Source organism: Leguminivora glycinivorella, chromosome Z, assembly GCF_023078275.1.
Source record: "Leguminivora glycinivorella isolate SPB_JAAS2020 chromosome Z, LegGlyc_1.1, whole genome shotgun sequence".
Lineage (NCBI taxonomy): Eukaryota > Metazoa > Arthropoda > Insecta > Lepidoptera > Tortricidae > Leguminivora > Leguminivora glycinivorella.
The window spans coordinates 25,902,389-25,928,276 of NC_062998.1; the positions used below are offsets into that span (position 1 = coordinate 25,902,389).

The following is a 25,888-nucleotide window of genomic DNA, read 5'->3' on the forward strand; positions in this document are numbered from 1 at the left end:
GAGGAGACAGCGAATGGCGTACACCGGCAAGCGAGGTAAGCGAATTTTGTGCAAAATGAAAGCCTACATGTTTTAAAGCCGTAATTGTCAATGATGGATGTTTATAGCAATGTGGTAAATAAAGAATATAATGTATTTTTCGTATGACTCTCTACAGATACTTTGTTTAAATGACATGAAGTTATTGGAGAACAAATCAATATGGCTCTCAAGCTGGGAAAATGTAGACTATGTCTCAAACTTGGCGACTTTTATTCCATCTTTACGGTGGATAACAGCGTTCAATTGGCAGACATGGTGATGGAGTGTGCTCGGATCAAAGTAAGTAAAGATTTTTATCCAAGTACTTAGAAAAAAATCAATCTCGACTTTGTCAATATATGCATAAAACATGTTTGATTGCTACTCACCTATATTGTTGTTACTGGAGTAATGACAAATAGATTATTCATTTCTCTACTCAAATCTCTTACAGCATGGTTTAAGAAATCCATTCTGTGTCAGTTTGTTTAGATATTTAGTAATAATAATATAGCATGCAATAAGTTTTATCCAATAAAGTATTTTCTGTGTAAAGTATGTATGTGGAGAACATGAATATGAGAATACATAAAGTTATGTGATAGACAGATCCCAGTTGCCTACAGAACCCTAAAAATGAAATTAGATCATAATGGGCTAAATGAAATAGTGACCAAGTGCTGGTTCATACAAACATATTCCTTTGCCTTTTAAAAATTATATTATGCTTTGTAGTAGTGACATGGTATGGTACATGATTAAAATTAAAAATTATACAATAAATACAAGAAAACAACATATGATCAATCTGTCTCTGATAGCAAGTAAACTTCCTCTTCCTGCCTCTATACGAGGGTCATGCCAAAAGAAATTAGATACTCAAAATTTACATACTTTATTCTTTATTACAGCTATCTATTTTTTCGAAGTATTCACCGTGAACACGTATACACGTTTTCATCTGTCTAAACCACCGATGACCACTCTTCTTTTAGAAAATACCGATGACCACTCTTCTTTTTAGACACCTCAGAAATTTCGTAATTATACGCAGCCAACGCATCTTCTTTGTTCTCAAATCGCCTTCCTTTTACAGGGTGTCCACTTTCTGGAAAGTCAGGGAAAGTCAGGGAAAAGTCAGGGAAGCTCATAGTGGTCATGGAAAGTCAGGGAAAGTCAGGGAAATGATTTTGAGGTCAGGGAAAAACTTTTCACCAAGAAAAAAAATCAAAATAATTTAAAAAATAATATGATTTCTAGGGTTGACCACATCCATGACAGCAAAGATCGATTCCAAGGCAACTTAAAATTGTCACTTTAGACTTTTCATTACAAGTATAGTACTTGGCCTCCATCCCAGTGATTGCTAATGAGAGATGTCAGAGATATCTTCATGCTCTAGCTGACCTTAATTTATCCGGAAAATCGTAAATGCGGAAAAATCCAGATTTTTTTTACATTGCGTGCCCTACCCACATATTCCAAAATGGCGAAGGGGGTCGAGAATAAATTCAGTTATTGTGATTCAGATTAACTGGAAAGTTGCACCACAATGTCACCATATACAACATTCATAATTTGCTTTTGCTAGGGCGATGTGAAAACGACAACGACAAAGTTACGTCGCTGTCCAAATTCTAAGTATCTATCCAACAATCCAAAGCGGAGTTCCTCATAAAGCCAATGGCGCATAACGTCACATAGAGGCGCAATTTTGTATGAGTCAAAGGAGCATAGGAGGATAATAAGCGTGACGTTGAGAGAACATCAAAACACTTGGAAACCTAAAGGCGTGTAGTGGCAAAACACCTAAATGGGCATCCCGACGCTGACAAAGAAAAAATTTCAGGCGCTCGCTTGCTCCCGTTTAGTATTTTCCATTTCATCAATTTTAGTTCCCTTCATTTTTCGTGAAAGTTTCATGAAATTTAAGATTTTTTTGGAGTTTCCGCAACTACTCTGCTCTGATAGACTATTAGGTACTTCATTTTGTTTCCTATGTTATGTACATAATAACTACTATCAGCCCCAGGGACGTATAAAAGGGGAAAAATTTTCGCGCTCGCTGCGCTCGCAATGTTTTTTTCTAGCGTAGATTACCCAAGGGCGCCGAAACTCAAACACGCTCTACCCTGATGGAGTGCACGGGCCGGTACTGGTACAGCCAAGAGTAAATGGCGATAACTACCAACTACAGATTTCGTTAAAATGTTAGTTTTATAAAACCAGAAATTAAAGTTTGATAGTTAACATAAAGATAAAAAAAACCGTAGGTATAAAAGTATGAACTGCCTTGCAAATTTTAATATTTCGTACTTTAGAAAACAAACATATTCCAGAAAAAAAAAATTCTGTGACAGACGGACAGACAGACGCACGAGTGATCCTATAAGGATTCCGTTTTTCCTTTTTGTTGCAAAAATAGCGCACCTCATTCTGACTTCAGATACATATTTTATAGATCCCGAACACCATATAAATACAAGTTGCCAACCAGTTTTGTGGTCCCCTTCCCCGCACCCCGGCAATCAAAAATCGCATACAAAGAAAAAAAAATTTTTCATCAAACCATGCCGTGTGGGGTATCAAATGAAAGGGCTTACTGAGTAGTTCACGAATATAATAGCATACTATAACATTTATTATACTTCCTCTAAGAACTTTTTTGAAAGTTTACTAAAATGCTCGATTTTCGAGTTAACTTTAAACCACTATTGCTTGAGAAGTTATGAATCTATTTTAATCATTATTATTTTAAATAACTAACAATAGTCCATTATATACAAAATAATAGTTAATACAGTCAAAAAGTTGCATGGGGGAGCGAGGGGAGCAATCAAACATGGCGAGTTTCGATATTTCTCTCGTGGCCAAACGTTGTGTATAACTGTTGTTTTATTATTTTTTCTACTCCTGCTTTTCTCCTCCCACTTTAATCTGTCAATTATATTGTCCCGCAATGAAATTCCACTCAGAAACCGAATTTTAAGAACCATATTGAAACATCGAAACTCGCCATTTTTGATTGCTCCCCCGCTCCTCCATGCAACTTTTTTACTGTACGAACTATTGGTTCGCAAACAATGGACTATTGTTAGTTTTTTTAAATAATAATGATTAAAATATATTCATAACTTCTCAAGCAATAGTGGTTTAAAGTTAACTCGAAAATCGAGCATTTTAGTAAACTTTCAAAAAAGTTCTTAGAGGAAGTATAATAAATGTTATAGTATGCTATATATTCGTGAACTACTCAGTAAGCCCTTTCATTTGATACCCCACACGGCATGGTTTAATGAAAAATTTCTTTTCTTTGTATGCGATTTTTGATTGCCGGGGTGCGGGGAAGGGGACCACAAAACTGGTTGGCAACTTGTATTTATATGGTGTTCGGGATCTATAAAATATGTATCTGAAGTCAGAATGAGGTGCGCTATTTTTGCAAACGAACATCCCCTTGGAGCCTGCTCTAATGTGGATGGATATGTGCATTAGGGTCGAGCGTTGTTATATGGAGAAAAGAAAAAAATAGAAATTTATAACGGAATATTTATCAAAACTTGTGGAAAAATTTGTAGATTTTATTTCTGGCATCAAATTTAAAAATTAGGTACTACTTTTGGCCTTTAGCAATAAAAGCAAAAAAAAAAAAGGTAAATTTAATGAATAAATTAAATATGTCTGATGTCAATTTTTATTTTTTATTATTAATTTATGCTATAAAGGAACCTGTAATTAAGTGAATTTTACCATAATAATGTTTAGATTTATTAAAAAATAGTAAATAATGATACTTCAATATTTCATTTTTAACTCAATAATCACGTTATCATGCGAAATACCATAAACGAAGTAACACATACAGTATACACCGTGTTTCACTTAACACTAAAAACCTGAAAACCGTTTGTTCAGAATCGAGAGTAGAATCGATTGAGCTATATCTTGATGGGGGTAATATTTTTATTTAAATTAGTATTATTAGTTATTTTTTATGTGCCTATTCTATTGTATTCGTAATACAACATTGTGTATATCGCATTGCTAGAGGTTGTTTACCTTTTCCAGTATTTGGGAGTATTAATACTGGCTGGTTACTTGGACGATTATTTTTTCCGCTACGAGTTTGACGTTGTTTGTCAGTTTAATCTTAATGTTTATCATAAGTCATAACAAATTGTACTCGTACCTAATTACAACCTAGTAATTTTGAATACTGGGTTTAAATTTGCTTACTGCGATTACCTGTCCAATTTGAAGTTTACTGTGACAAAGCTTTAAAGTGTTTTACAGTGACATCTTAGCTGTCTATAGGCTACTAGACTCGTATCGAATTTAGCACATCAAGTTATTGTTTTCTGTAGTATTTGACTTAAGAAATCAATATTTATAGCTTGCGGGCATTAAAAGTGCGTGATGACTGCGTATTTTTAATTAAAGATGTGTGTATGTTTTTTTTTCATTATGGACTCCGAAAACGGTGTTGGCCAATGGAGTGACGTCACATAATTCAGATCAACTATGGAAATTAGAGGTAGTAATCTGATCTCCATAGAAGCAACCTCTATTGTATTAAAATTCATAGTCGTTGACGGGTGTTTTTTTTTTTTTATTAGCCTACTGACGGGTGTGACAATGTGAAATATTTTTTCTAAATATACTGACGTCATGTCATAGATATTCTATAGATTAATATGGCTGATGTTGTTTTAGCCTGATCACGTAAAAGTAAACTTTAAATTATTTTTTTGCGGGTTTTTAAGTCGTAATAAAATATGGTACTATTTTTTTTCGTTTAATTAGACAGTAATTAATAATACAGAGTGGGGCCTGTAACAAAGGCGAAGAATTGAACTCTAGGCTATTCTCCTTATCAGCAATTCCCGTCAACTTTGTACAAAAATTAAGGGAAAAGTTAAATTTGTTTTTATTAATTCCTATTTTGTTACCAAGATTTTGTTGATAAATTGAGATTTTATTAAGTTTTATTTCGTCATTAAGGTTCTCTAGTATCTATATTTTCTTAATTATAACAATTATCAAGTATCTTACGAAAGTCGAATTATATTACTAAATGTTGGTAACAAAATAGGATCAATTAAAATTTGCTGACGTGGCATTGTACAAAGTTGACGGGAATTGCTGTTATACTGATCAACATTTGTTCGGCGACTTTTAAAAATAACTTGTATTTTGATTTTTATCACCCTTGAAAGTTTTTTCTAAGAGGTAATGTATTGCGAATTCTGTTAAGTCTAAAGTGTGACAGACAACGTCAATGACAACAATAATGGCGTACATTGAAGCTAATATTTATTTTGTATGAAAAATTAAAAATTTAAAGACTTCATAATTTTTAAAAATCACTGAATGATGGTAGTTAGCAATTATTTTATTGAGTGTAGAGCTAAAAGTCAATTAGAGCTGGGTGGCTAGCCGAATGGCACAATCGCTCACGAAACGCTCACGAAACGAAGCGCTAGTAGATATCTATCTCTATCGCGCTTGCGTATTGGCGCGACAGAGCCAGCGGCGTATCGCTTTCGTTTGGCGTCGGAGAAATGCCATTCGGCTACGGGGCCTGTACAGAAAATTAAAAATTCAATTTAAAAAAAAGTAACCAGATTAAAAGATGAATACTCTAGATGAGTTTAGAAAAATAAAAATCAGTTGGGGTGTCTGAGGCTTTGAGTGATACCGGAAACACGTTGTATTGTTTTGGGTTGTATTTTATATTAAGGACATCTTTAGGCAGCGTCCCCACTTAGGCGTCGCGTGTCTCGGGGCGCGCAACGGACGTCTCCACCACGCCGCCTGAATGTAATCAGGGTGTCCACTTTCTGGAAAGTCAGGGAAAGTCAGGGAAAAGTCAGGGAAGCTCATAGGGGTCATGGAAAGTCAGGGAAATGATTTGGAGGTCAGGGAAAAACTGGGCACCAAGAAAAAAAATCAAAAAGTATTTAAAAATTATATGATTTCTTGGGTTGACCACATCCATGACAGTAAAGATCGATTCCCGGTAGTGATTTAAAGGCAACTTAAAATTATCACTTTAGACTTTTCATTACAAGTATAGTCCCTGGCCTCCATCCCAGTGATTGCTAATGAGAGATGTCAGAGATATCTTCATGCTCTAGCTGACCTTAATTTATCCGGCCCAAAATCGTAAATGCGGAAAAATCCAGTTTTTTTTTACATTGCGTGCCCTACCCACATATTCCAAAATGGCAAAGGGGGTCGGGAATAAATTCAGTTATTGTGATTCAGATTAACTGGAAAGTTGCACCACAATGTCACCATATACAACATTCATAATTTGCTTTTGCTAGGGCGATGTGAAAACGACAAAGACAAAGTTACGTCGCTGTCCAAATTCTAAGTATCTATCCGACAATCCAAAGCGGAGTTCCTCATAAAGCCAATGGCGCATAACGTCACATAGAGGCGCAATTTTGTATGAGAGTGAGTATGATTTTGGAAACCTAAAGGCATGTAGTGGCAAAACACCTAAATGGGCATCCCGACGCTGAAAACAAAGAAAAAATTTCGCGCTCGCTTCGCTCGCGTTTAGATAGATAGATGAATAACTTTATTCGTATCCACAACACAACATATAAAGGCTTAAAATAAACAGGAAAAAAAGAAATGTGAGTACGTTTAGTATTTTCCATTTCATCAATTTTTATTCCCTTTATTTTTCGTGAAAGTTTCATGAAATTTAAGATTTTTTTGGAAAGTTTCCGCAATTTGCACATAACTACTCTGCTCAGACTAGGTACTCCATTTTGTTTCCTATGTTATGTACATAATAACTACTATCAGCCCCAGGGACGTATAAAAGGGGAAAAAATTTCGCGCTCGCTGCGCTCGCGATTTTTTTTTCTGGCGTAGATTACCCAAAGGCGCCGAAACTCAAACTCGCTCTACTCTGATAGAGTTGCACTGGTATAGCCAAAAGTAAATGGCGATAACTACCAACTACAGATTTCGTTAATTTTAGTTTTATAAAACCAGAAATTAAAGTTTGATAGTTAACATAAAGATCAAAAAACCGTAGGTATAAAAGTATGAACTGCCTTGCAAATTTTGATATTTCGTAGAAAACAAACATATTCCAGAAAAAAAATCTGTGACAGACGGACAGACAGACGCACGAGTGATCCTATAAGGATTCCGTTTTTCCTTTTTGAGGTATGGTAAAAACTTTTTTTTTTCAGATTTTTTTTTTCAAGACAGAAAAAAACCGTTTTTTTGCAACTCTAAGCAAAAGTGGTAATAGTTGAATGAAAATTTGGTCAGGGAAATTTTCTTAAATGGTCATGGAAAGTCAGGGAAAAGTCAGGGAATTTTTTTTGAGTTTAGTAGTGGACACCCTGGTAATTCAAAAAACGTCTCCTCAGTACACCGCCTGGGGCGCGTCTTACGTCCTTCCTATACAAAATGTACTGAGGAGACGTTTTTTGAATTACATTAAGGCGGCGTGGCGGAGACGTCCGTTGCGCGCCCCGAGACATGCGTCTTATGAGAGTTATGAGTGTGGATGGTCCCTTAGATATGAATTAAATTCTTTGGGTTTTTGCATTTTTTATGATTTTTTCTATTTTTACATAGTGACTAAAAGTGACATTTTAGATGTTATTAGGCAATTTAGGCATACTTTGAAGCGTTATAACCAAAATTTTTGATGGGACTGATATGTTGTTTCATTAAACAACATATCAGTCCCATGCTATGAATTTATTTCGATAGATAGCTTTTCTGTCACATACTTAGAATATTTTTTTAAGCACGAGTTATATATAAATAGGATGTTTTGGAAAATTTCAATTTTGCAGTAAATTTAGGTCTCAGAAAAAAAATGTGTCAAAATAAAAAAAAACTTACATTAAAATAATTTCAGATACCAAAAGCGATGTTTAATATATGTATAAATGTAATTAACATATGTAAAATTAAAAAAGATATTTTACAAAAAAATATTAATATTTTTTTATTCAATCAATGGTAGAGGGCCAAAAGTATATAGCTAGATTTTTTAAATTATATATCGTCACTACTTTAAAAAAAACTTGTATCTTCGTCTGTCAATGAAAAGAAAATTGTAGTAAGTATGTATGGAGTGCATATAAACTTACTGCATTTTAACTTTGAGGAACAGCGTGAGATACGAGATTTTTTAAAAGTAGTGACGATATATAATAAAATTAGACATTCTTTGAGTGGTATTTAATTGCATAGTTCCAAAATTTTTAAATTCGCTCCACCCTAACGTGCATGTTGCTTTGCTCAGGAGGAGTCACACTGCAAGATAGTCTATAACAACAACTATACATGGTGTCACATGAAGAAACTAAATAATTTTAACAGCATATTCTTGATCACATTTAAAGACTAAAATGTAATATAAACTTTTCTGAATTTTGACTAGTTTCCGAGTTGTTACCATCTAAAACAATAAGCAGTTCATTATTATGTCTCACTACAAAATGCTTTTGTTGGCGATGACGCCATTATGAGGTATAGTAGGCTACTTAACCATTTTTTAAAGTCTGTCTTATATGATTATAATTAAGTACTGTCCAAATAACCGAAATAAAATATCACCATATTTTATTATGACCTAAAAACTGAAAAATATTTTTAAAGACTATTAAGTAGTATTTTTTACGTAATCAGGCGAAAACAATATAGTCATGTTAATCTATAGATTATCTGTGCATCAGGTCATTATATTCGAAAACAACATTTTCTAATTTTTAAGGATGAGGCATGAAGTTAATTTTGTCAGTTCGAATTCCATGACGTCACTACATCGCTGACAGCGTTTTCGGTGGCCAAAATAAATACAAAAATTATACACATTTTTAATTGAAAATGCATAGTCATCAAGTCATCATACACTTTTAATACCCAAAATCTGTAAATATTGTTTTTTTTATGTCAAATACTACAGAAGACAATCTTTATTGTGCCAAATTCGATATGAGTCTAAACTAAAATCCATAATCCTACGGACCAAATTGACAAGTAAGTGTGAACAAATGTTGCCACAGTTTGGCCAGTGTCGTTCTTATCGATATTAAAATTATTATTACATCGTAGATTTAAGGTGCACCCAGACGGGACAATCAAATTGGCAATTTGATCTTTTAATCAATATGCCAACTTTTTTGTGATTTCGACAGATCAAAAGGTCTGTAGACCCCTAATTAGATATAAAATGTTAATTTCAAACCAGCAATAATGTAAATGAAATTTATATATTTATTATGATAGTTTATTGAATCTTTACAAATGAATTATTACAATTATTGTGTTTTTTTAAATAGTCCCAACAATATGGTCAATCTTTTCAAGAAAAAAAGCGGGTATATTGAGAAATTACAGCCATTACAGCCGAAAGATGGAAAGATTGTGTAAATCACATAATAAAAACCGAGGACAAAATGTTACAACTCGACCATTTAGTGGACAATGTCTCGGATCGTTTTATTATAAATGTAACTGATGATGATGATGATGATGAAGATGACGAAATAACGGAGCCTGGGAATGAATAATATTTTTTAATAAAGACTAGTTATCGTCGGACAACATATTTCTTTTTTACCTACTGGTTTGGATACCTTTTATGCTATAAAACTAGTGGGTAAAAACGCATTTTATCCATCCACTACATCGAAAACCGAACAAACCAACATTTTTGATTTAAACTAGTTTGTTATTTGTACTTTACAACTTGTCGATATATTGTTATCGACATATACCCTTCACTATTTTTATTTCACTGTTCCTGGTAACATTTCATCTGTCAGTCATTTGTCAATTTAGTCCGCAGGATTGTGAATTTTAGTTTAGTAGCCGACTTATCTATCCTTATTAATAACTGGTTAAAAGAAAAAAAAATACAGAATTCATTTTAAATGCAGTTCTTAAACATGCAATGAAATATTGTAATTATTGTGCATTATATTATAATTTATAATAGAGTCTGATGTTTTTTTTTTTTTTAAGTATGGATAGGTAGACGTTTGACCACGATCACACCTGATGGTAAGTGATGATGCGGTCTACTTGTTTCTTCCTACATTCCTATGTCTTTCGACAAAATTTGGAGTGGTATGGGGTTGCAAATAGAAAAAAGACATTTGGTTTAGCCATTTGATTTGGGGAATTGTGAAAAAAAACCGAGCATCATTGTTTTTTTTTTCTGAATATGTTTTTTTTTTCAGGTGAATGAATAATACGACAATATTTAATGCAACAGGCGTTTAAAGGATGTCAAAAAAGACGAGTGGCGAGGATAACAATTTGAGGCGAAGCCGAAATAGTACATTACGATACAAGTGCGTAAAAAAGGAAGTTCGAAACGAGTGGCGATAAATTAAAACACGACCGAAGGGAGTGTTTTAAATCGACACGAGTTACGAATTTCCTTTTCGCACGTGTATCGTACGACGTTTTTCAGTACAGATGAGCCTCCGAAGTTTCGACCTCACATATAATGAACCACTTCTCGCACTAGTGCGTAAAAAAAACACCATCTGTACTGAAAATTGTTATTAAGACGCCACGAGTATTTTTTGACTCAGTTAAACACCGATGCATACAATGCTTTTTCTACGACCATGCACTTAGTTTTTAATAGTTTTCTTGAATAACTTTCGTGAAATTCACACAGTTTCTTGTATTTTGACGCAAAGGTTTGCACTGTCAGCTCAGCTGCCCAAAGCCTTTCCGCGCACGCGCGCAGTATCGTTATAACAATGCGTTGCCATGGTTACAGAGCCAAACAATGCGTTTTCAGTTTTTTCCATACTGCGCGCATGCGTGGAAAGTTGGCGGACGCTGGCTTTGGGGAATAGACTTTTATGTGGGGTTTTAAAGATCCATGCACGACCTTGTAAATGACGAATAACAGTTCGGGAGTAGAAAAACGGTTTTTCGTGATTTGTAACGTATCAATAATAATAACGTACCTACTAAATATTTCTGAATCTACTATAGGTACCATCTAGAGTACATAAATATAACAATCACAGAAAATAACTATCGCACTCGGATCAGATGATGATGATTGACAAGCAATGGCTAATGTCAAACAGATAAAATTAAAAATCGCGGTAAAGGTCTAGTACCTTTATAATTTAGTAGTGTTATACCCAGCCCAGATTAATGCAATGAGTTTTAAACCTCTGCAAAATTGGGTACTTTTAATTTTTTGTTGATGATTTACTGAAGAAAATTATTATTTTCTTAAAATTCATTAAATGTAATAAAGATATGTTTGTATTCGTGAAGATGTAGGTATACATTTCGTCAAATTAAGCGAAATTACATGTTAGTGGAATAAAATTAAAATTAGTAGCTCAATTATTTTTAAATAGGGAAAAATTTACAGCAACCAAACGTTACCTGATAAATAACACTCTTTGACAGCTTGGGGTGTTCACACTTTTTAAAAAGTACAAGGTATAGAGCCTAAAAGGAAATTTTTTTTGTTTGTGATAACATTGTCATTCATACAGCTGGCTGGTTAACAAAAAGCAGGTTTGGTTTTTAAAGGTGGGTTGTCACGTTGTCAGACTAAAATGTATTTATTATTTATTTATTTGTTAGCCCGTTGTGTCTCACTGCTGTGCAAAAGCCTCCCTCTCTTTCTTCCACCCGAGACGCGTGGGTTCTAAGGCAATGTTTTGGCTAATCTTTTCGAAAGACTTCAAGATCGTGCCGCCATTTCCTTCGCGGTCTCCCGTCACGCCGCACTAGCCCTGACAGCCGCTAAACTTAAATGGGACTGCGCCACTGCGCCGGACACATCTGCCGCATGCCAACTTACCTCTATAAATTTTAGTTAAAAATTAAAAATTTATAGAGGTAAGTTGGCATATTTTTTACTAAATGTTAGTATATAAATATTATATGTTAAATGAATACATTCACTGTTTTCGTTGGTAGTTTGTGAGAACTGAGTGAGCACATGTTAATGACTGTATCTTTTGATTTATTTATTTATTTATTTATTTAAACTTTATTGCACAAAATATACAAAAATGTACAAATGGCGGACTTAATGCCAAAAGGCATTCTCTACCAGTCAACCATAGGGCCAAACAGAGATTCAATACAAATGGTGCAGTGAGAAAACAAAAAGGTGATTTACTAAGAAGAAAAGCAAACTATATATATACATATACAGCATATACTACACATACTTTTACATAAATAGATATTTACAATAAATATTTTAAATATTACATATAATACATACAATGAAATACATATAATATTGATGGATTTTATTCGAATTCTTGTTTTAGCAAGTGCTTGCGTAACAAACGCTTAAATGAAAACTTACTTGGAGCTTGTCTGATATACAAAGGAGTGAATTCCAAAGGCGACTAGCCTGAACGGCGAAAGAATTTGTCATAAAGCCAGTGCGATGCGGAGGTATGGTTAGTTTGAGAGTGCGGGATGTACGCAACTCGCATCCCAGGCGAGGAGCATCAAATGAGAATTTACTGTTTAGGTATCCAGGAGCAGAAGGCTCGAACAGGATGGAATATAGAATACAGAGGATTCGGAAAGATCTTCGGCGACGTATAGAAAGCCAATGGAGCTTCTTACGGTAAAAAGAGACATGATCGTATTTACGAAGTCCGAATATAAATCTGATGCAATTATTTAGGAGACGGTCTAATTTGTTGAGTGATTCTTGAGTGATATTGGTAGTGCACACATCCCCATAATCAATTATTGGTAACACTAAGGATTGCACTAGCATCTTTTTCGTATTAACAGGCAAAAAGTTTTTAAATCTATAGAGGGTTCTAAGTGTTCCTATAACTTTGCGATTTACGTCAGACAGCTGACCAAGCCAGGAAAGGTTGGCATCAAAAACTAGACCAAGATTCTTGACTCTACTGCTCAGTGGTATTACCGCGTCTTCGAAAGTAACCGGAGCGACAGATACGGAGCTTAACCTAGACAGTTGCTGTTGGCTACCCAAAATTATGGCTTGGCATTTAGCAGGATTGACGGAAATACCAAAGCAAGCAGACCACTCAGCAATGTAATCTAAGTCGGCGTTTATTAATGAGATGGCTGTATTCACATCATCCACATTAGCCTGAGCGTACAACTGGAGGTCGTCTGCATATAAATGGTAAGAGCTTTGAATCTCGGCGGTAATAAGATTTATAAAGATAGAAAATAGGAAGGGCGAGAGAATACCGCCTTGAGGTACACCAGCACTCAGTTCAGACCAGTCAGAAAACGAGTGGCCGGCACGGACAGCCTGGATTCGATTGGACAGATATGAGAAAAACCACCTGGTCGCATCTGAAGAAACCCGAAAATGTTTGAGAGTAACCAAAAGTAGGTCATGGTCTACCGCATTAAAAGCATTGGAGAAGTCTATCAGCACCAGCACCGTAACTTTGGAAGATTCCATGCCGAACCTAATGTCCTCGGATATCTTAAGTAGCGCAGTGGTAGTGCTGTGTCCACTTCGAAAACCAGACTGCAGCGGTGAAAGTAGGCTGTTACCGTAAATAAATTTTGAGATCTGTTTATGGGCTGCCGCCTCTAAAATTTTGGACAGAAATGGAAGAATAGATATTGGACGAAAGTGGTTGAGTGAAATCGGATTATTAATTTTGGGCAGTGGAATAATAAAGGCTTTCCGCCAGCACGATGGGAACAGACCTGTTAGTAAGGAAGTATTGACTATATCAGCAATAATTGGTAAGATGATATCCTGAATGTGTATAATCATTAGACGACTAATATTATCATGACCAACGGCTTTAGATTTAATCGATAATATGATTTATCTTTTTACAAATTCAGAGATTCGTTTTACAATTGTTTTAGAACTTTTACTAAATGATCAGCATATTTTTTATTTTATTTTCGAAAGGTGCTCACTCAATCCACACGCACACGCCCTAGGTTAATAAAATATGTTTGTTTAAATAATATAAGAAAAATTTCCATACCCTACCAGGGTGCCATGTGATCTCGTGTACTTACCTATACATACATGTAAACAACTTTGTATACCATGGTTTGCAATAAATGATTATCTTATCTTATCTTAACTTTTACTAAAGACTGACACATTCAAAAGCTCGAAATTCTAACGTGAACCCTCAATGGGAACGCACATCTTGACTTGGCACGACTTTGTCTAGATTTCATTATATTTTATAGAGATAAACAAGCAGCTCTATCGAGACTTGGCTAGTTTTTTACAGAATGTTTTTGGTGGGATTTGAATTACACAGATCAACCTAGCCCCAAACTAAGCAAGGTTTGTTCTATGAGTGCTAGAAAACGATCATCATCATCCATCATCATCATATCAGCCGAAAGACGTCCACTGCTGGACATTGGCCTTCCCCAAAGATTGCCACAATGACCAGTCCTGCGCCACCCGCTTCCAATGGACTCCTGCGATCTTCACCAGGTCATCAGTCCACCTTGTACGGGGCCTACCCACGCTGCGCCTTCCGGTACGCGGTCGCCACTCAACAACCCTTCTGCCCTAACGGCCATCGGTTCTACGTGCAGTGTGCCCCGCCCATTGCCACTTAAGTTCAGCGATTCGGAGGGGTTACTTTGGTTCGATTTGGCTTACCGGGATTCGAACACAAGACCTTCGGCTTAGCAGGCACGGTCACTACCAACAGTACCAACTACGCCAGACCAGTCGTCACATGAAACTTCGTAAATAGTCAAAACATTAAAATAGAAGAATTTCAGGGTTTTTGGATTTTCATCGCCGAAATGGGTTTAAAAGAGGATCAATGTTTCTACGGGGAAAAGTTTTCTTTTCAGCTAGGCTCTTGACAGTTTGATAAAAGGTCATTTAGTAAGTAATAACTTAATAAGATAACTGAGTTTACGTCATGCTCCCCGGCAGAACCACATCGTCTTTCGGAAACATAAACATGTCATAATTGAATTAAATACACGGATGTACTCACCACGCGATTAGCGGCATGTTTCCAGTCATATGGAGACGCATCATCAGGCATGTGCTAGCTTCTGCTAGCCTCTTGGCGCCCAATGTACTTTCTGAAGTACATTTGGTTTCAATGGAATTTTAACTTTCATGTAAACAAATAAAAATTTCTTTTGTTTCTAAAATTTTACGAACAAATGCAATAAAATTCAATCTCAAGTACAATAAGAATCAAAATTCCCTAGCAAACATTTTTTATGGTGGGCGCTACGAAGCTAGACTCCGTGAATAACTGGAACGCAATATCTATTTGAACATCTCTCACGAAAGTTTAACGTCCATAAATTTAGTGTTGATTTCTTTACAGATATTTGAAGGAGATGGCCTACCCGACAAAGTATGTGCGGAATGCATCCAGAAACTCAGTAGCGCATATATTTTTAAACAACAATGTGAAAGAGCTGATCAGGAGCTACGCCGAAATTATGTTCCCCCTCCTGGTGAGTGTGACCAACTGACCAGTACTGTTTAAGGTGCTCGTTCGTTTCTTTTCAGATATAGGCTACTTGTCTCCTAGTCAAATCAGCTTCTTTTTAAGAACTGTCAAAACGAATTTGAACGACTTGCTAATATGGAATTTATATGAAATCGAATTGAGTGACGTCACGGTTAACTCAGTTACTTTATATATTTCTACCTGACTTATTAAATAGAAATTGGATTTAAAAATAACTTCTGTTCACGTTTTTCTTATAATTATCTGATGCTTTATTTCGTGAATGATATAAAATTTTCAGTACAGATGGTGTTTTTTTACGCACTAGTGCGAGAAGTGGTTCATTATATGGCAGGTCGAATCGATCTGTACTGAAAAACGTCGTTCGATACACGTGCGAAAAGGGAATTCGTAACTCGTGTCGATTTAAAACGCTCCCTTCGGCCGTGTTTTAATTTATCGCCACTCGTTTCGAACTTCCTCTTTTTCGCACTTGTATCGAAATGTACTATTATTTTAACTACAGTCAAGTTCCCTATTGCGCTGCATATTTTAAATTTATGAAAGTTAATTAGCCGCGAATAATAGTTTGTCTCTTTCCATCATACCAATACGTCGGAAAGGGACAAACGATTATTAGCGGCTTGTTAACTTTAGTAAATGTTTATGAATAAGGGGTTAATAAATACATAACATTACAGACGCACTTAGTTCCTGGAATACCTGAGAACCTTACCAATGAACATATTTAGTATATTATCTTTTTGGTCAAATATTTATAATTTATGTAGTTAAATAATAAAGTGACAGTCCGATTATAAACGAATGGGTTCACAATTTTACGGTGTTATGTTATACATGTTATTGGGTTCCGGTAATCTCGCAAAAAACCAGCGCTTTACTCGAACCAGTGAAGCGTATCACAACTATCACAAGCGTAAGCCATGAGCGCGAGCATTAAATGGAGAAGGCGGGGGAGGACTCCTTTATTAGGACTCGACCGAGTCATCAAACCCTTAATTATACGATCCCCCCACTCCAGCTATTTCTAAACTTATATTTATTTGTGTGTAATTTTTGCTTCTGCTATTTTCTTCGCTTTTTTTGTAATAGTTTTTTTTTACATTTACTTATGTGCTTTCAGTTTGTTAAATAATTCACCTGACTGCTTTCTATCTAAAATATTGAGAGCGTCAGGATGGCGGGTGTACATCAAGCAATCCTGGTGTCGTATACGTCAGGAGTTAGTGCTAGCAATGTGCCAAATGTGCGCCAAAATTTGAGCAATGTGCTCTTTGAACTCCAGAGATATTTAAGAAATTAATGACACCCGCCATTCTGACGTCAGGTTGGCGGGTGTACTTCCAGTTCTAGCTAATGGCTGCTTACTCGAGGGTGAAAGTACTGCCTAAGGTTAGTGCTCGCAATGTGCTTCCACATGTATGAAACACACACTAATTCAGAGAGCCGTTGAAGAGTAATATGGGATTGAATAAATATATCTATAAGTATCACTTTTTTGTGAAAAGCGCCTGAATGTTAATGCTGCATTGCAGGTAATGAACATTGCTATTTTATTTCAGCAGGCGTTATAGACATCTTTATTCAATCCCATATTACTCTTCAACGGCTCTCTGAATTAGTGTGTGTTTCATACATGTGGAAGCACATTGCGAGCACTAACCTTAGGCAGTACTTTCACCCTCAAGTTAGCAGCCATTAGCTAGAACTGGAAGTACACCCGCCAACCTGACGTCAGAATGGCGGGTGTCATTAATTTCTTAAATATCTCTGGAGTTCAAAGAGCACATTGCTCGAATTTTGGCGCACATTTGGCACATTGCTAGCACTAACTCCTGACGTATACCACACCAGGATTGCTTGATGTACACCCGCCATTCTGACGCTCACAAAATATTTATCACCTGCAATGCTAAAGTGTTGAAATAAAATACGCAGGCCCTGCATATATTATGTATTCCAACACTTCCTTAGGCCGTGTTTTAATGTACCACTCATTTCTAACTTATCCTATCCTTTTCGCACTTGTAAGCATTTTCAGAATTTGGGTCCCCCCAATCAGCAAAAGTTGTTAACAAAAATTAACTCGTTGTCAGTTTGGTGACGACAATTAAGCATATAGCGTCATAACTGTCAAGTCATATCATAACATACCTGATACTTATTAGTGGAGGTAGGAGTACCTAAGTACGAAGTATAATTCAGAATTATTTGCAATATGTATGTTAAACAATACACTTATGAAACTGTTTGCGCTTGTGCGATTTTTGATTTCTTCATCTTATCTTGCTTTGCGATGTGTATACTTGTTTTTTAGTACAGATGGTGCTTTTTATAGTGGTTCATTTCTTGTCAGGACGAATAAACTTCGAAGGGCCATCTGTACTGAAAAACGTTGTAGGAAAACGTTTATTGTTGTTTATTTTCATTCGTTGACTGTACAATACACGTGCGAAAAATAAATTCGTAACTCATGTCGATTTAAAACACTCTTCGGTTTAATTTATCGCCACTCGTTTCGAACTTCCTCACTTGTAATGTACTATTATCTTGCTTAGCATATGCTGCGCAAAATATTACGATTAACTATATACAAATATTATGAACACAGGGGTGGGGTTATACATAATCCGTACTATTTTCTAATATTATAAATGGAAAAGTGTGTGTGTCTGTTTGTCCGTCTTTCACAGCAAAGTGGAGACAGTTAAAGGGATGGAATGTGACGTACTAGTAGCCTACCTTTTGTCTCTATAACCCCCCCCCCCCCCCGCTTAAAGAGGGGGGGTAGAAGTTGGTATGGAGCATTCCGCAATTTTGGAATTGAACGCGAGCGAAGCCGACAAAAGCTAATTAAATATATAATATAAGCAGGTTCACAGAGTTTTCCTATGTGGTTTGTATTGAAGGCAAGCTAGCTTTGCCGCGTTTGCAAGTTTAAAGAGAGGTTTAACGATATGTGCAGTAATGTGTCAATAAGTTGATTTAATTCTTGTCTTATATTGGTAATAATAGTTTCTTATAGTTCGTTTGCATTGTTAGTAAACTATTAAAATGTGAAAGCTGCGTATGCGTATAATATTTCACCCCGTCTTTAATTTGTAAATATAAGGTCAGGCGGGACAACAGTTACTGCGGGGAATCGTAAATAATCCAAATATCTACCACGTTTTACATTATTTACTGTAGTGCCATATACATATGTCCAGAAGACGTATAATCTCTTTCATAATTTCGCCATAGATGGTGTTGATAGACCTAATGGTCTCTTATCTACACGACCTTGTAGCCTCTCAAATATTCCATAAAAATTTGGTTTTAATGTGATTTTACATTTTTTCTACAGTTACTTGCATAATTATAAACTATTTTATGTTTGTATGTCCTTAAATATTGTGATTTTCATGTTTTAATAAAATTCAAGCTGTAGCTTAAACTGCCCCGCTCAAATTGCGATGGAGGCTAATTTCGACTATTTGGTAGTCTTAATTGCCCCGCCATATTTCATATGAAAATAAACAACACTACTTCGAGGTTTTGCATCGATATTAATACCTCATTTAGTGATACTGGCTCTGGAAAGGGACTTTTATTTTATTGAACGTCATTGTGTATTATCGATTATTTAAAGCGTTTAGCCCCTATTGTTTTGATTATGAACAGAGAATAAGGTGTGCGCAGGTACACGGTATGCACCTATAGACACAGTATCGACAGATTTCTAATAGGCACGATTCCCATCACTGCCTATTATGGAGAATAGTTTTAATTACCCCGCTGACATCCTGTAAGTGTTTTTTTACACAAACGAACAGAGTTACATAAAAATGAGTGTTTTATTTAGGTTCCTTACGCTTTGACAAACCACATGATATCCGGTTTACTATTGTATTTTCACCGTAACGAAACTTATTATCAATAGTTGGAATTCTCCCCCTGCGGGATAATTCAATTTCATTTACATAGTAGTTTTAGGCAGTCAAAGTTGTACTTTATATTTTAGAAGTCGCAGTTATCCCGCTTGACCTTACAACCTTTTTCAAAAAATGCGATACAATTGTAAAGTATGATTTTTAGTTGAGAAGATGTGATGATGGCTTTGCTTGTAGGTTCGAGTTCCACACCGGTGCCACCCAACAGGACCAGCAGCGACTCCGTTTCCTCCATCCAGACGGAGGCGACTAATCAAACCAAGCCCTCGCAAGCCTCTGAGCTGGACTCTAACAAAAGGAATAGTCGAAAACGCAGTCACGAAAGCCTGGAAATCGCTTCTGCTAGCAGCAAATCAACCGAATTCCGACCCACCAAATCAAAACGAGTTGAAGAACTAAAAAATAGTAACAAAAAGCCTAGGCTTACAGCTAGCAGTTATTATATGGATTCAGATTACGAAGACAACAGTGCTTCTCAATTCTCGGGTGAGACAGATTCTGACGAACCCCTACTTAGAGACGAATTTAAGTGCAAAACCTGCGGCCGACAGTTCCCGTCGGTAAAAAGCTTAGCTGCACACTCCAGGATTCATTCAGGCAAAACGAACAAGGCAAAAGAAACTTTTCCTGAAAATGTAGTTGTCACTATTCCAAAGAAGAATATACAAGATGCGACTGATACGGACGAAAAAATTGGTTGCGATAAATGCGGAAAGACTTTCAAATTAAAAATAATGCTGAAACGTCACCACGAGACATGCGGGAAATCACCGCAGAAAACTCCACCGCAGACGCCGCCCAAGCCCATCCAGAAAGAGCTGCTAATATCGCTGGAGCCCATAGACAGTGTTCACGCGAAACGGATAAACTGCAGCATGTGCACCACGACCTTCAAAACTATAGAGAACCTGGAAAAGCACATGAGAGTGGTGCATGCGGCCGTCCTGCCGCAAGTCAAGTCGGAGCCCAAGGCGAGCAACGGGAAGGTCTCCGTGCCTTGCATTTATTGTAAAAAACCATTCGACGACTACTATGTACACAGTGAACATTTCAGTAAATGCCCCGAAAGTACTAACGCTACCACGTTCACGTGCCCGATTTGCAAAAAGGTGACGTCTCGAAAGTCGTCATATATGAAACATATCAAGGATGTTCACTTCGAGCCGCGGATGTGGGCGCTGAAGCCGGACCCGCAGACACGGGAGCCGGCGGGCGAGCGGGAGCTGTTCGAGTGCCGCATGTGCTACAAGCAGCTGGGCTCGGAGCAGCTGCTCATCACGCACCTCGCCGCGCACGTCTCCAACATCGAGGAGGCCGGCGACGAGTCCAGGTACGCCACTCGCCTATCTATGGACTTTTTGTTTATACTGCGTCGGTGGCAAACAAACATACGGTCCGCCTGATGGAAAGCGGTCACCGTAGCCTATGGACACCTGCAACTCAAGGAGTGTCACATGCGCGTTGCCAACCCATTAGAAACTTGTACACTCCTTTTTGCTGTGTTAAGTACACGGGTACATTCCACTTAGATCTTGTAAAGTTAATATTTTCTTGGTATTAGTGTGGTAAAATTTTTTTTGTTTCACTCGATGGAACATTTTGTTTACCGAATACGAGCCTTGAAACCCTCGCAACGTCATTTCATTTGAATCCCATGATCCGAACCACTCGTTACGCTCGCGATTCAATATTGGAATCTTTCGCTTGCTCTAGTATCAATATTGGCACGTGCTCTGCGGTTAAACGACTTTGCCCCCTGCCTTGTAAAACAAATAACTACTACTTATTTAAACAATACACTTTTTTTGGGGCAGTCGTGTAATAAAAAATCCAAATAAAAGAAACACCAGCACCATTTATACTGAAAGGAACAGATAATGAATTTAAAGAAAAAAATACCTAGGCGTCCAGTTTACTTATTTACGATACAAAGTGTAGTGTAAGGTCTTTCCCAGCACACGAATTTCATACATAAATTTACAATAGGTACACTATTTGGAGAAAAATAGTACTACAATTAGTAAGTTGTATTTTAAACGGAATAAATTGACCACCATCTTGACTGCTTAATTAGCTGCCAGTTTGATAAAGTAAGCCATGAAGCGATTCTTAGAAAATATTGTTTATTTTTATTGCTTTGCCATTACGTCAAAGTTTTCATAAGTGTCATACAAGACAAATTTTTTTCATTGATTGTTACTCACTTTTAACTTTTAGTTACATTATAACATCTAAATTAAGTAACAGATCGGAAAAAATATCCTAATCACATTGAATTATTTCCTCAATTTTTTGGCATAATGAGTACCATGATATACGGATTGATAGACACTTGGACAGACAGTCTTCACGAAAGTAATGATTGCTTTATTGCTGTAAAAATATAAACTGGCTTTTAATATTACTTATGCATTATTTCAGGCCAAGCACAATTGAAGATTCTTCGTCAATAGTGTCTGACAACAGTGGCAGCGGCCCCCAGAAGTGTAAATACTGCGATAAAACTTTCAAGTACAAGAAATCGTTAGTCACCCATGAGATGAAACATTTTGAACTTGAAAAAACCGAGCCCGGCCAGAAGCAAGAAAAGGGTATGAACGAAGAGGCAGAAACAGATGCGGACGCTAACGCGTCTCACAGCCTCCTGAACGAGTCGTACCGCGAAGAGTCGGAGTCGAGCGCGGAGGAGGGCGACGGCAACACGTGCGACATTTGCGAGAAGCAGTTCTCGTACCGGCGCCTGCTCGTGCACCACAAGCGCACCAAGCACAACATGAGCTCCGGCACCAAGCGCGCCAGCGTCGTGCTCAAGAACTGCCTCGTGCGCTGCCTCATCTGCGACCTCGAGATGAGCGTCGGCGTGCTCAACGAGCACAACAAGAAGCACATTCAGCAGAACATGAAGCCGCGCAACCTCTACACCTGCACCGACTGCGGCGACAAGTTCAAGAGCTGCAACGCTCTCGCCAACCACATCAAGCTGGTGCACAGGCTCAAGAAGGTGCCACCGAAGCAGTTCGAAGGCGCCGACTTGGCGGATTTTTGTGAGGTCGTTGTGACTAAAGCGGAACCGCTGGACGAGATCCAGAGTCACAACGGCTTTGGTGAGGTTCCGGAGGAACACGAGGGCGAACCTCTAGTCAATCTTAGCGGATTCAACTGCACTATCTGCGGAAAGAACATGCCCACCTTGATTTCCCTGAAGCGACATGTCAATTGGCATTCAAATGTTGGGAATAATTTGGAAAAGAAATTGGAATGCTTTGTTTGCAAAGAGGTATTTATCTTTTGTTTATTACTTTTATCTACGCACATTTACATATTAATGCTCAAAAATGCGCTCAGAAACCAGCATTATTACAGCCATCGAACGTAAAAGGGTTTCTGAACCCATCCTATGAGTACCTATGACAAGTGTGTAGATCAAGTAGTGTACGCACTGTACATAATTAGGCTGTAAAAGACGACTGGATGTTGGAGTTGTGTAATAGTGCATCAATATCAGTATGTATGTAATGTTGTTGTTATTTAATTTTAATTTAATTATAATAACTTATTTTTGACATGTAAATGAGATGTACATTTATCAATAAATATATCTGAATCTGAATCTGAATCTGAATATCAGTTGCATAAACTACTATTATAAAATCGTAGGTATCGACTTTATTAATATATTAGCAGATATGTGATCGGTTTTGTTTTTTGTTACAGACTTTCCGATTTCAATGCCACTACAAACTGCATATGCGCGAGCACTATCGTGACACCAATCTGGACCCCAAACTGCTCACTTGCACCATTTGCAACCGGAAGAGCAAACACTTGAGGGCGGCTCAGGCGCACATGAACTATCACAAGCAAACACGATTTAAAAATAAAGACTACCAGTGTTCCATTTGCAAACGCGTCTTTCAGTACAGGAAAGTGTATCTCTCTCACATGGCTATACACTACAAGCGCGGTGAAAGCCAGAGCACAATAGTAGGCGACTTACTGCCCACGACTGCCGACAAAGCCGTTTTCGATGGCACCCATACTTGCCTTCATTGCGGAAAAGTTTGTGATTCTGAGAACTCTCTGAAGCATCACATGTCCTGGCACAAATCGAAGACTTTGCTCTTTGGTGCGCGACACGAATGCCCGATTTGCCACGTCATGTTCACTAATAAAAAAAGGCAGGAACTACACCTGCGAACACATTACGAAGACGACAACGGTCCGTTTAAATGTACAATATGCGGCAAAGGCTACACCGACGAAGATTATTTCCGCAGGCACGTGAAAGGTCACAACTTCGACCACCAGTCTCACAAGGACAGGATAGCGCGGCTGCGCAAGGACAAGGTGAAGTGCCCCATCTGCGTGCGCTACTACCCCGACTGGGTGAAGCTGATCCGGCACCTGCGGCGCACGCACCCCGAGAGCAAGATGGTGAAGGAAGACCCGGACGCACCCGCGCCGCGCGTCTTCGCCTGCAAGCTGTGCGCCAAGGCCTTCCGCGACGAGCGCCGCCTGCGCCACCACGAGGAGTCGCATCTGCGCAAGCCCGAGTTCTTCAAGTGCAAGTTCTGCGGGAAGAAAACTATATCACTCAAAAATCACAATGTTCACATTAAAGGACATCTCACTTCCAAACAAGTCGACAATCCGTTCAAATGCCCCAAGTGCGAGGAAACATTCATCAAGGGTTACGATTTGCACCACCATTTGAGAGATGTGCACAATATTAACGAAACGTGGATCGCTGATCGCAACGAGCAGACGCTGAATGGACCATTGAAGGAATTCCAATGCTCGATATGTCTCAAAATACTCGCTAGTAAGGGTAACTACGAGAGGCACTTGGATTACCACAATTCGCTGAGATGCAACTACTGCTATGACTACTTTAGTTCACTGAGGTTCCTAGAAGGACACCTGACTTTTAGTTGCGACAAGAAGAAGTTGGTCGGTGACACTGAAATATATCCGAGGAAGATTAAATGTTACGTCTGTTACAAACCATTCCATTTACAAGTGAAACTAGATTGCCATTTGCGCACACAGCACGGTATAAAAGTGTCTAAGGAGGCATCAAAGAGCAAAAAAGATCTCGTCTGTGATTATTGCTTCAGAGTATTCGAAAACCTTGATGCTTTGACGGGACATAAAGTTTATCATCGCACGGTCGGTTATTACGGATGCATATATTGCAAGCGAAAATTCAACACTTTGACTCTTTACAGAAAACATAAGAACCACCACTTTTCTCAGTTGAATGTCGATAATCCCACTAAATGCGAACACTGCGACGAGACGTTCGTCGCGTTCAGAGAAATGATTTACCACATGAGAGACGTGCACGGCGACGACAAGGAGTGGATCGTAATGCCGAAGGAGTCGATCGAGGAGACTTGCCCCATCTGCGGGAAGGTGTTCTTCAACCTGCACCGCCACCTCGACTACCACGAGTCCAACCGCTGCAAGAAGTGCGGCGAGTACTTCTACTCGCGCACCGACTGCGACAACCACCTGTGCGCCATCGAGAGCGACGACGACGCGGCGGCGGCCGCCGACCTGGACCTGCGCCCCAAGTACGAGGAGTGCCGCTTCTGCTTCAAGCCCATCACGCGCAAGAGCTCCAAGGCGAAGCACGACGGCATTCACAAGGGCTCCGGCTCTATTTCCTGCAGGTTCTGTTCGCATAAATTTAAAACGATGGACGCTTTCAACATTCACGCGTTTTCTCATCGCAACCGCAAGTACAGAAAAAATCCATTGAAATGTCGGAAATGTGGAGAGAAATTTATTCAATACGGACCCTTCATAAAGCACATGAGAGGGGTGCATAAGTTCGTGCAAAAGATGCACTACCGGGCGACCGTCAAACCTGAACCATGCGTCGTGTGCGGGGACGAGTTCCCCAACCTGCACAACCACTACCGCGCGCACCTGCAGAACCAGTGCGCCGCGTGTCTCAAGTACTTCACCTCCGCCAAAGTGTTTGCGGAACACGAGTGCGGAAAAGAGGACTCCGACCCCACCAAAGTGTTCACCTGTGACGCAAACTTGACGCTCTTGATCAACACATATGTTCCGAAAGACGAACAGGACGAACAAAAGTATTACGGTTACGGCGAGGAGGAGGAGGAGGAGGAAGATGGCGGGGTGCGGCTGCAGGGCCACATTATGGATGAGGAAAGTCAGAATTCGAACGAGAACGAACACTTCCGGTTGCAGTGCCCCATCATATCGGACGTGCTGTCGCTGTACCAGACGCAGAACGAGGCGCAGGCGCCGCGCGCGTCGCCCGCCGCCGACGTCATCGACCTCTCCGACGACGACGTGGGCCTCGTCGACGACCAGGCCTCGTGCCCCACCATTACCATTGACGATTAATAATGAACGAGTGTATCGACATGGTACTATGCTTATCATTCCGGAGAATAAACACAAATGTATCATTGA

At 38.3% G+C, this 25,888-nt stretch overlaps 1 protein-coding gene across 2 annotated transcripts; it reads left to right on the top strand.

Annotated features, from left to right (window-relative positions):
• LOC125241135 (zinc finger protein 91-like) lies at positions 1-25,888 on the top strand. Of its 2 annotated transcripts, XM_048149467.1 has the most exons (6): positions 1-35; positions 158-321; positions 15,357-15,489; positions 19,616-20,768; positions 21,860-22,715; positions 23,153-25,888. In XM_048149467.1, exons 2-6 carry the CDS (start codon positions 202-204, stop codon positions 25,817-25,819), a joined length of 4,929 nt encoding a protein of 1,642 aa, XP_048005424.1. In that variant the 5' UTR covers positions 1-35; positions 158-201; the 3' UTR covers positions 25,820-25,888. The 2 variants fall into 2 exon arrangements, with proteins under 2 accessions (XP_048005424.1, XP_048005425.1); XM_048149468.1 differs by lacking the exons at positions 1-35; positions 158-321 and adding an exon at positions 10,047-10,074.